This window comes from Syzygium oleosum, unplaced genomic scaffold, assembly GCF_021117445.2.
Source record: "Syzygium oleosum isolate NSW1041296 unplaced genomic scaffold, Sole_v2.1 Sole_v2.24, whole genome shotgun sequence".
NCBI lineage: Eukaryota > Viridiplantae > Streptophyta > Magnoliopsida > Myrtales > Myrtaceae > Syzygium > Syzygium oleosum.
In genome coordinates, this window is record NW_026607508.1 from 2469036 (window position 1) to 2479526 (window position 10491).

The following is a 10491-nucleotide window of genomic DNA, read 5'->3' on the forward strand; positions in this document are numbered from 1 at the left end:
TTATTTTTTGATTTAAAAAAAATTTCTTATATTTTTCTCTGGTCGCCGACGAGGCCGAGCGGCCTGGCCATGGCCGCCCGGTCGACCCTCGCCTTCAGGGCGACGGCGAGGTCGACCGAGGCGGCCCCGGCGAGGCCGCTCGGCCTCGCCCAGTATCTCGGAGGAGGCCGAGCAACACGGCCATGGCCGCCGGTCGACCTCGCCGTCGCCTAGATCTCGGGCGACGGCGAGGTCGACCGCCATGGGGGGAGGCCGCTCGGCCTCCCCCCATGGCCGGTGAGGTCTCGTCGGTGGCCGGTGGCCGGTCTGGCCTCTGGCCACCAATTTACAGCAAAAAAAGAAAAAAAAAGTCAATAAAAAAAGTTGTTCGCATCTAGTGATGAATACAAAGGACAGGACCGTATTAGTCGCATGTTTAGTCACGAAATTAGCTACGATACTTACCGGTGGAAAAGTTTTACCGAGATTGATTTCTGCGCGCATGAATTATTGAGAGAAACGAAAGAGGGAGAAGGCAGGAGAAAAGTGGGCGACGTGAGGAATCACTACTGAGAGAGAAAAATTGACGGGTGGGGTACATATGACGAAATTAATTTTCCGTCACAAATTAGCGACGAATCCATTTTCGTCGCAAAATCCATCGCAAATTGCGACGGATAAAATATTCGTCGCTACTTTCGTCGCACAAGGGTACTTTTCGTTGAACAAAATTGCGACGGAAAATGAATCCGTCGCAAAATTCATCGCAAATTTGCGACGGAAAAATAATTCCGTCGCAAATTTGAGATGAAATTTGCGACAGATTAATTTTCCGTCGCAATTTTGGTTTTCCGTCGCAAAATTCGTCGCAAATTTGCGACGGATTATTTTCCGTCACAAATGCCGTCGCAAATTTGCGACGGATTTCTAAATCCGTCGCAAAGTTTGTCGCAAATTAGCGACGAAAAATTTCCCGTCGCAAAAATCATGTTTTTTTTGTAGTGTTAAAGTGAGTAATATCTAGAGTGAATTAGATTAGAGAGTGTCACAACGAACCTAGAAAAAAAATCAATTTCATTTTCTTTTCCAATAAAAAAAGATGTAACTTGAGTGAAACGTTTTCGGACGGTCTGGTCCTTCGTTAGGCCGTGTTGCATAAAATCGTATGATTCAAATTGAATCTATCAGAAGTATTCCTCTGTTTGCAATAATTTGATGGAAAATTCAAAGCTATAAGCATCACCAAAATTACTTCCATCCCCATCTCTGTCTCTCTCTGCAACGACATCCCGGGATATATATGTTGACTTTTCTCCTTCCAGCCTCCCCGCGCTGGAGTTAAGGAAGCGTGCAACTTCCGCAATTGACTTTGGTTAATCAACGTCGTACTAGGGCAAATGCTACTTTCCATCCTCACCGTCCATCTTACTCGTCTTTACACCTGGATATTGATGGCCCAACTGACCCCAACTCCTTTCGATTTAACGTTATTTAGTGGACTTTAGGTTCCTTAACTTTAAGGAAAATCTCACGTCGGTTTGTCTTGACTTGTAAAGATCTCTTCTGATAAAAAAAAACTCTATGTTCCCACAAGTTACCCTATTTATATGATAACATCCAAGACTTCTCTCACAAGGCAATTGCTTTTTTTTCGCATAAAATTAGGGAATAAATCGCAGAATTCCCAATGTGATATCCACCTTCTAACTCTTTTCTGGGTCGCATATTCCTTTCCTTCTTTTTTGCCATATTTTCCTTATTTTCTCCATATCTCAATATTCTGCATAAACAAGGAAAAATTAAGTAAATAAAAGGAAATCCAAATATATTCTAACAAATATTGCATTATTTATTGCCTAGAGTAGATAAAATAACTGTATTTTTATAGAGTTATCACTTTAATAGAATAAATCTATATTCCAATATTTCTCTACGATATTATTAGCAATGCACTCTGATGAACAGAATTTGTTATCTGTCAATTTCCAATTCATTAGATTACTACCGTGATTCCACTGAGCAGGACCTTGCTTGCAATTGTAGCCGTTGGATTACCACCAATTGAACATCTGACAAAGACAAATATTGGCAATCCAACGGGTATAATTATTAAGGATATAATAGCCTAACGCCATATTTTAGGTCGCTTTCGCTATCACAAAATTTTTTCTTTTGCAATTATTTACCAGATTTGGCGGTCTGGGTTAGATTCCATTAAATACAAGTAATAAATTTTTCGAATAGTTTCCACGACAAAAATATATAGGAGAGGAGACCATGGCTCTTCTTCTTCTTCCTATGATTCAGTGCCCGTGCAGCAAGACCAAAGGGATTCATCAACAAAAAGATGAGTTCCTGCTTCACCATCTCCCTCTCTCTCCTCTTCTTCTTCATAAATTTTCTTGGTACTGAATCAGCACCCACGTTTCTGCGGCATTACTGCCCCAACACCACCCTCTTCACTCCCAACTCCACCTACCAATCCAACCTCAACGCCCTCCTCTCTTCCCTCTCCTCTGCCGCCACCGACAACGCTGACGGCTTCGCCAATGCCATTGCCGGCCAAAACCCTCCCGACCAGGTCTACGGGATCTTCCTCTGCCGTGGCGATGTCGACGCAGCCACGTGCAGCAACTGTGTGGCCACTGGAAAACAGGATATCCTCCAGAGATGCCCCAACCGGCGAGTCTCCGTGATCTGGTATGACGAGTGTATGTTGAGGTACTCCGATGAGTCCGTCTACTCGGTCATGGAACAAGTGCCTTCTCTCACGATGTACCACACTGGGAACATCACCTATCCAACCCGGTTCATGCAAGTCCTGGGAGAGACCATGGAAACCATCACCGCGAGGGCTTCGGTCCAAAAGTCGGGGAAGAAAGTCGCGGTTGCAGAGGCAAACTTTACGAGCTTGCAGAAGCTGTACACGCTCGCACAGTGCACGCCGGACTTGGTGGTGTCGGAGTGCAACACGTGCCTCCGGGCGGCAATCGCGGGCCTCCCTCAGGGGAAGCAAGGTGGGAGGTTGTTCACTCCGAGCTGCAGCATGAGGTTCGAGCTGTACCAATTTTATAATGCCTCCGCCATGGCGGCCCTGTTGCCTCCGCCGAACTACCTTCCATCTCCTCCTGCTCCCGTGACCAGACGTAAAGGTACGTGTTTGTTTTATTGTTTGTCTTCCGCTATAACAGAAAGATCTGTCCAATTTTTTTTTCGGTGAACTACTTATCTTAATTTATAGTTTAAAAAAGTGGAGTGAACTTCTTTTAAAAAAAATATAGGAAGAAAACATCATAAGTGCTATGATTCTTGTACAGGGTACCGTATATGTTTAACTCATCACTTAAGTATGATAACTTTGAAAGAACATTCAGTTGAGTAATGTCAACGATTTTATTGGCCAGAAAATCTTATGACATGTCAATAAGTTGATATAACATTGTCCGATATGGTTCGCCAGGGAAATGATGTTATCAAAAGCGTGCAAAAACGAGTCATTTAGCCCTTTCTTACCCCAAAATTGATGAATTGGGGCTAAGACCAACTCAAACCCTAATCCTATCCCAAAATTAGGTCCAACAGCGGCCAGTCTTTGTCCTACAAGTGCCGCCAAAGGACATCCTTGGGGTGAAGGCGTCGCTGCTGGTCCTCAAGGCTCGCCACAATGGAAATTCTTTTGATTTGTGGTAACATAGCTTTCTCTTTGTAGGATATACTGGTATTATGTGTATTCACATTGGAGATTTTCTCTTTGAGGCTGCGATCTCAAGTAGCAGCACTCAGGGTCGTGCGGAATACGGTGTGCGATGGGCTTGTGGCGATGTCTTTCATCTCAATTTCTTGAGCAATCAGTTGCTTGTCAATTTGGTGCAATGAAAGGTCAAACGGTGTCCTTTCTACACGCTTTTGATGATAGTACTTACCCAGCGAGTCCCGTTAGATGATTTTATATTAAATTAATGTCACATCAGATTTTAAGACAAGAGAAATTACCGTAGTAACTTAAACGAACATCTTTTAAAATATTATGATAAGGAAAATTATCAATTAAAAAGTTATGGCACGTATAATATCATTTTTCCTATTTTAGATGATGCCTCTTGTTGAGATGAGCCTACGACAATCAACAAGTCGTTTCAAGTTAAACGATAGAAAGAAAGAAAGAAGGGTAGGTGTCAAAGTAACTAAAATGAAAATATAATTCCGCAATAACCTTACTTTGAGCCAAACACAATCATCAAAATTTGTGAAGTATCAACCTCATCCCAAATCTAAGCATTTTGAATATGGAAGAACCAATTCAAGGAGAATAAAAAACTTGAATGATACAGATGATTGTTTTCCTTTCTGTAAGTCCTTAGAAACTTTATATAGCCAAATCTACAATATCACAAACTTGTCTATATATATTTACAACATAATATCATGGGGTTTTAGCTTTGCCAGCTCAGGACGATTATTAAGGGCCATATAGCCAGTCATCACGCTATTCTTGTATACAACAGTAAGAGTGGACACATTGAATTTCAGCAGATGACTACAATTTCCTAACTCCTTAGTGTCTTGATATCCACATTTTCTATAAGGAAAAAAGGGAAAAAAATCCGCAAATGCTTCTATTGGTTAGGAGGATCCAGATATTACCTGCGAAACCATTTTACTATTGCCAAACGAAACACTACTGATCATTAAAAATCTATATCCCAATGGAATGTCGGCATTCTGTGATGCCCAACTGGAAACTACTTTATTCTATAAAATGAACCTATTTGAAGCAAACTCAAAGAGAATCGACACACAATAAGGTTGGTTCACAGGCCCTGCTTTGTAGTAATCCTGTGGAGAAAAGTACATTACAAATGCCATTACTTTCATACACCGCTCACTTTGGTGCAATAACGTTTTAATCAATCACTTGATTATCATATGTCTATAGAAAATGTTCACTTGAATGACTCCAATGATTTCTTTTACCAAAAAATTCGACGTGGAATTAATTAATATAAATCGTTCATTGTGGGTCATTGGAAAAATGATATCATTAAAAGCTTGTAGAAACGTGGTTTAGCCTTTCCTTGCCCCAAATTGATGTCCAATGTGGTTGCTCGGAAAACAAGAAGAAGGACATCGCCACGAGCCTGCTGCACACCCTATTACCCACGGCCCTGAGTGCTACTGGCCTCAAAGGGAAAATCTCCGATATCACATTCAAAATTCCAGTCCAATGCCCATGGGAAGAAAGCTACATTACCACAAATTGGAAGGATTGCCATTGTGGCGACCCTTGAGAATCAGCAGCAGCGCCACATCCAGCGCCTTCGCTGCATGGCATCCTTTTGCGGCACCCACAGGATAAAGACTCGCCACCATTGGACCTAATTTGGGATTAGGGTTTGAGTTGGATTTAGCCTTAATTCGTCGATTTAAGTCAAGGAAATGGCTAAACGCTTAGATGAAATCATTTCCCTAGTGCACCACGTCATATGGTTTTATATTAATTTAAAGTCAAGTCGGATGTTCTAGCAATACTCAAATAAACTTGACGTCTTTTAAAGTAATGGCACTCAAGTGATCGAATTAAAATTTACAACACTAGAGTGAGCATGAAACAAAAGTTATGGCACTGTTCATGTCATTTTCATGATGCCGTGTTTATCTATTTTGATCTACTTATAAGAGGTGAAGTTTCGCAAGGCATTTTGTCACAAATACTTGTTGAATCTGTTCCACATTAGTCCAATGACTCTGCACTTGTGTTCTTTTCTCGTCTTCTCCCTGCTTCAAGCACTTCAAAGCGGCACAATTTACAGCATAACTGCATCAAGTCCACTGGTTCAGAACCAAACCCTTGTCTCTAGTAGTCAAATCTTTGAGCTCGGGTTCTTCACGCCTAATGGATCAGCAAATCAGTACGTAGGAATATGGTACAAGAGCATGGCACCCTCTAAAGTTGTCTGGGTAGCCAACAGGGACAAGCCAATTGGACACACAGATCAATCTGGGAGTTTAATAATTGGCGAAGATGGAAATCTGAAGCTTCTTGATGGGCAACAAAACACTGTGTGGTCTACTAATGTCATGGCAAAGTCGAATTATTCTGTAGCAGTGCTTTCAGACTTTGGAAACCTTGTTCTTCAAGACAGGAATGCGATTATAATGTGGGAAAGCTTTGATGAGCCAACCGACACTCTCCTGCCATACATGAAGATCGGAGTAAACGTGAAAACAGGAAAGAAACGAAACTTGATTTCCTGGAAAGGCGAAGATGATCCCTCGTTTGGACGCTTTGTTGTAGGATTGACACCGGAGACACCACCTCAGCTTTTCACTTGGAATGGATCAAGTCCTTACTGGAGAGGCGGACAGTGGGATAAAACCAAGTTCATCGGAATACCGACCATGGGAGGGGGCGGCTATCATCTCCAGCAAGATAATGACCAGGGAACATCATATTATTCCCTCGATAATTTAAACAACTCCATCTTTGGATATAATTTCATCTCATTTGATGGATCTTTAAAGGCGGTTCATTGGGCCAATGGATGGTCACCATACTGGGAGGCACCGGCACCAATTAACCCTTGTGAAATTTATGGAATATGTGGGCCCTTTGGAGTTTGCAACCCGTTTAGTTCACCTATTTGCAGATGTTTAAAAGGTTTTATACCAACATCAGATGAAGAATGGAACAGAGGAAACTGGACCAGAGGGTGTCTTAGGGAAATGGAATTTAATTGTCAAGAATCCGCAAGTAGAGCTACTTCAATGACTGTCGAAAAAGATATGTTCAGGAAAATGGAACAAATGAAATTGCCTGATTCTGCTGATTTTTTATTGATAGATGATATAGAAGGATGCCAAAGTAGGTGCCTAGAAAATTGCTCGTGCTTGGCCTTTTCTTATGTGAATACAATAGGATGTATGGCTTGGAGTAAAGCCCTCCTAGATACTCAGCAATTCTCCATGAATGGCGAAGATCTATTTATTCGATTTGCGGGTGCGGCTGCGGGTGCGGGTGCCGGTGCAGGTGTGACTACAGGTTGAAAAGGTTGAATTAATATGCCTTTAGTTTTGCACTGCCTATGGTTCTTATAATATATTTTTCCAGGTTCAGGTGTACCTACGCGGACAAAACTTATCATCAGCCTAAGTGTTATTTCTGGCATCATCTTATTTGGAGCTGGTATTTCAGTCTCTGTTCTTTCGAAGTGGAGAGGTAATAAAAGAGGTACGGTTTGTTGTTGTCTTAAGGGTGATTTTGCGCTAACTGATATATAAGAATCTTGAATTAATGGTAAAACCATGGCTTCAGAAGCTAAGCAGTTACTACTATAGAAACACTGCTCTGCTTCTGATGTTGTCATGCTTATCTTGAGTTGATTTCGTTCTATTTGTAAAATGCAGGGAAGTTTAGGAAAATGACAATCCCAAGGCTCTTTAGGTCAGTGGCAGCAGACATCAGATCAAAAGAACAGCTAAGGGAAACTGCATGGAAAGAGCAAATGAAGGAAGATGATGCATCGAAATTGGTGGTTTATGATTTTGATAGCATACGCCTCGCGACAGACAACTTCGATGCAAAAAACAAACTCGGACAGGGAGGGTTTGGCCCGGTTTATAAGGTAAAAGAAAACATTCTCTGAGGGAAATAAAGAGATCATCCAAGATCTGATAGTGCTGTTCGTTTCAAAACAGGGAAAATTGAACGATGGTAAGGAGATAGCAGCGAAGAGACTTTTGAGCAGCTCAGGCCAAGGCATAGCGGAGTTCAAGAATGAGATCCTTCTAATATCCAAACTTCAACACCGAAATCTGGTGAGACTCTTCGGTTGCTGCACCGAAGGAGAAGAAATGATTCTTGTGTATGAGTACTTGCCGAACAAGAGCTTGGACGCCTTCCTTTTTGGTTTGTCTCACTCTTCGAAGAACTTATTTCTGCTTTCAACAAAATTCGGTACTAAAACAAGATATTTCTTCTGTTTGCAACATTTTTTAGATTCAAAAGAGAAGGGAAAGCTTAGCTGGAGCGTACGCTTCCGCGTTATCCAGGGGGTCGCAAGAGGGTTGCTCTACCTCCACTGCGATTCTTGCCTCAGGGTCATACATCGAGATTTGAAAGTGAGCAACATTCTCTTGGATGAAAAGATGAATCCCAAGATTTCTGATTTTGGGCTGGCGCGTTTGTTTGAAGACACTCAAGTTTTGGTAAATACTCACAAAATTGTGGGGACACTGTAAGCTTTCTTACTCACGAGGCAATGCATCACCTTGAAAGCATACTAGCAGTATAAAGCACTCACCTTTCCCTTCATACATGTTCCTGCTGTTGCTTTACTATTACCGAGAAAACTCTACCATGTACATCCAACGGTTCTAATATGTCAGTTCGCTCCGAGGTAAATATAGACCAGCGCCGTAGTGCAAATGCTAAAAGATAAGAGAAATACAGTACACGTCGAGTTGGAAGTTTATCACCCTCCAATTTTCTCACCTCTCATGCAATTGTTCTTTAGTCTATGATTTTTGTTTAAGCTGTACTTCGGGAACCCTCCACTTATGATATTATGTCTGCAGCGGTTATATGTCTCCCGAGTATGCCATGGGTGGGACATTTTCTGAGAAATCCGATGTTTATAGCTTTGGAGTACTGCTATTGGAGATTATCAGCAGCAAGAAGAGCACAAGTTTAGATTACCCCGGGCAGCATCTTAATCTCGTCGCTTACGTAAGTGCAAGATCTAACTTGGAAGTATTATACCTCCATTTCAGTTTCCACCGTAGGTAGTCCTTGAAATAATCTAACAATCGACTAGTTGTTACAGGCTTGGCACTTATGGTGTGAAGGCAGAGGATTGGACTTGATGGATGAAGCCATTGCTGACGCATTTTCGATGTCAGAAGTAATGAGATGCATTCAGGTAGGGCTTCTTTGTACGCAGGACCGCGCCACAGATAGACCAGACATGTTGGCCGTGGTTCTGATGCTGAATGGGGAGTCCAATCTGCCACAGCCGAAGCAACCCGCATTTACAATTGAAAGCTCGCCCACTCAAGAAGTCCAATCGCAAGAAAGAAGCATCCAGTCCAAGAATACCATCACCATTACTACGGTCGAAGGAAGATAAAATTCTCAAATGCATTTTCACTATCAATTCATCTTTCCAAGGATTCAATGTTCATCAAATTAAATGGCTCGAATATGCAATTTCTTATTGCACTTTTATGTGGATATATGATGTAAACATAGAGACTATGGGAATCTGAGCTGCTAGCTCTATGGTAGGATAGTTTTAGGCGTGCGCGGTTGCGCAAAAGTTTTATTTTTTGGTCAGAGGGTCACACAAAAGTTTAGAACGTCTGTTTGCATGGGGATTTCTACCCTTTCTGCATATAAAAGTGTTTTCCCTCTCAACATTTCCAGTTGCATCCATTGCACCGTCTTTTAATTGAATTTAAGTGTCACTTGTCTTTGAAGAGGAAGCCTTAAAGAGGGATAGCTTTTGATAGTTAAATTTTTGCCTAAAAGATCATTCATGCATTTGAAATATTTAGGGATCGAATTCTCTATCAAAATGACAGAATTTGACCCCTATGGAAAGACAGCGATCCTGTACCATCTTGCATTGACATTTCTATCACTACAATTAGAAACTAGGGATATTGTTGTAACGCCCCCACCTCGGGGTCATAAACGTGACGTCCCGTTCATTGTTATCTTTCTTTACACACAAGCGGAAGCATAATTTCGGGACAATCACATTAAAAACAACAGCGGGATTAAGACAAACAGCATCATGAGCAAACCTTATATTTACGGGACACGCAAACGTATTTACAAGCTAACTTAGCCGATTTTAGCCATTTACACACAACAAACGTTATGGCTTGGGTGTCCTAAGCCCACTACTTCGGATTCACAACTCCTAGCTTTCCCCGAACTCCAACAAGGCTCAAACTCCCCCTGTCGTCGCCGTCTGTTCGACCATCCTATGGACCTGAGAGGGAAAAACGGGGGATGAGTCGGGGAGACTCAGCAAGTAAAATTTTACTAACAGGCGAGGACATATCAATCGTCATTACACGAAACATTCTTACCGTACCGGCCTCCGTGGCCGATCAAACAACGACATGCATAGCAAGCATAAAACAAGGATTCCAGGCATGGCTAAGTCACGGTTTACCTCATGTATCGCGCCTCGGTTTCTAATTCGTGTTAGATAACATGCAAAAACACGAAACAAGGCAAACTTGTTATAGAGAACACAACATCGGAACACCAAGAACCGAGAACGGGAAAGCTCGTGATACAACGTATTTCAACGTCATTTCCCGGTAGTAAAATCCCACTTACTCTAATAAAACAGGAACTAAAGGGTAGAGAATGGGCGGGAAAAGCAACGGCCTCGGGTCTCGGACAACTCACGGTATCGACTTTTCTTTTCTCTCTCTCAGGTTTTCTCTCTTGGTTTTCTCTTTCTCTCTCTATCTCGGCACTCTCTCTCTCTCTCTCTC

General features: G+C 42.0%; 1 protein-coding gene across 9 annotated transcripts; it reads left to right on the top strand.

Annotated features, from left to right (window-relative positions):
- The first annotated feature begins 2234 nt into the window (after positions 1 to 2234).
- LOC115665285 (G-type lectin S-receptor-like serine/threonine-protein kinase At1g61370) lies at positions 2235 to 9391 on the top strand. Of its 9 annotated transcripts, none has more exons than XM_056302637.1 (8): positions 2236 to 3131; positions 5765 to 7006; positions 7088 to 7207; positions 7384 to 7601; positions 7675 to 7885; positions 7976 to 8213; positions 8554 to 8704; positions 8802 to 9391. In XM_056302637.1, the coding sequence occupies exons 1-8, from the start codon at positions 2327 to 2329 to the stop codon at positions 9102 to 9104; spliced, it is 3288 nt and encodes a 1095-aa protein (XP_056158612.1). In that variant the 5' UTR covers positions 2236 to 2326; the 3' UTR covers positions 9105 to 9391. The 9 variants fall into 9 exon arrangements, 8 of the variants coding, with proteins under 8 accessions (XP_056158605.1, XP_056158607.1, XP_056158606.1 ...); XM_056302638.1 differs by having other exon boundaries at positions 7088 to 7195; XM_056302630.1 differs by having other exon boundaries at positions 2235 to 3131; positions 7675 to 8213.
- The last annotated feature ends 1100 nt before the right edge of the window (positions 9392 to 10491 follow it).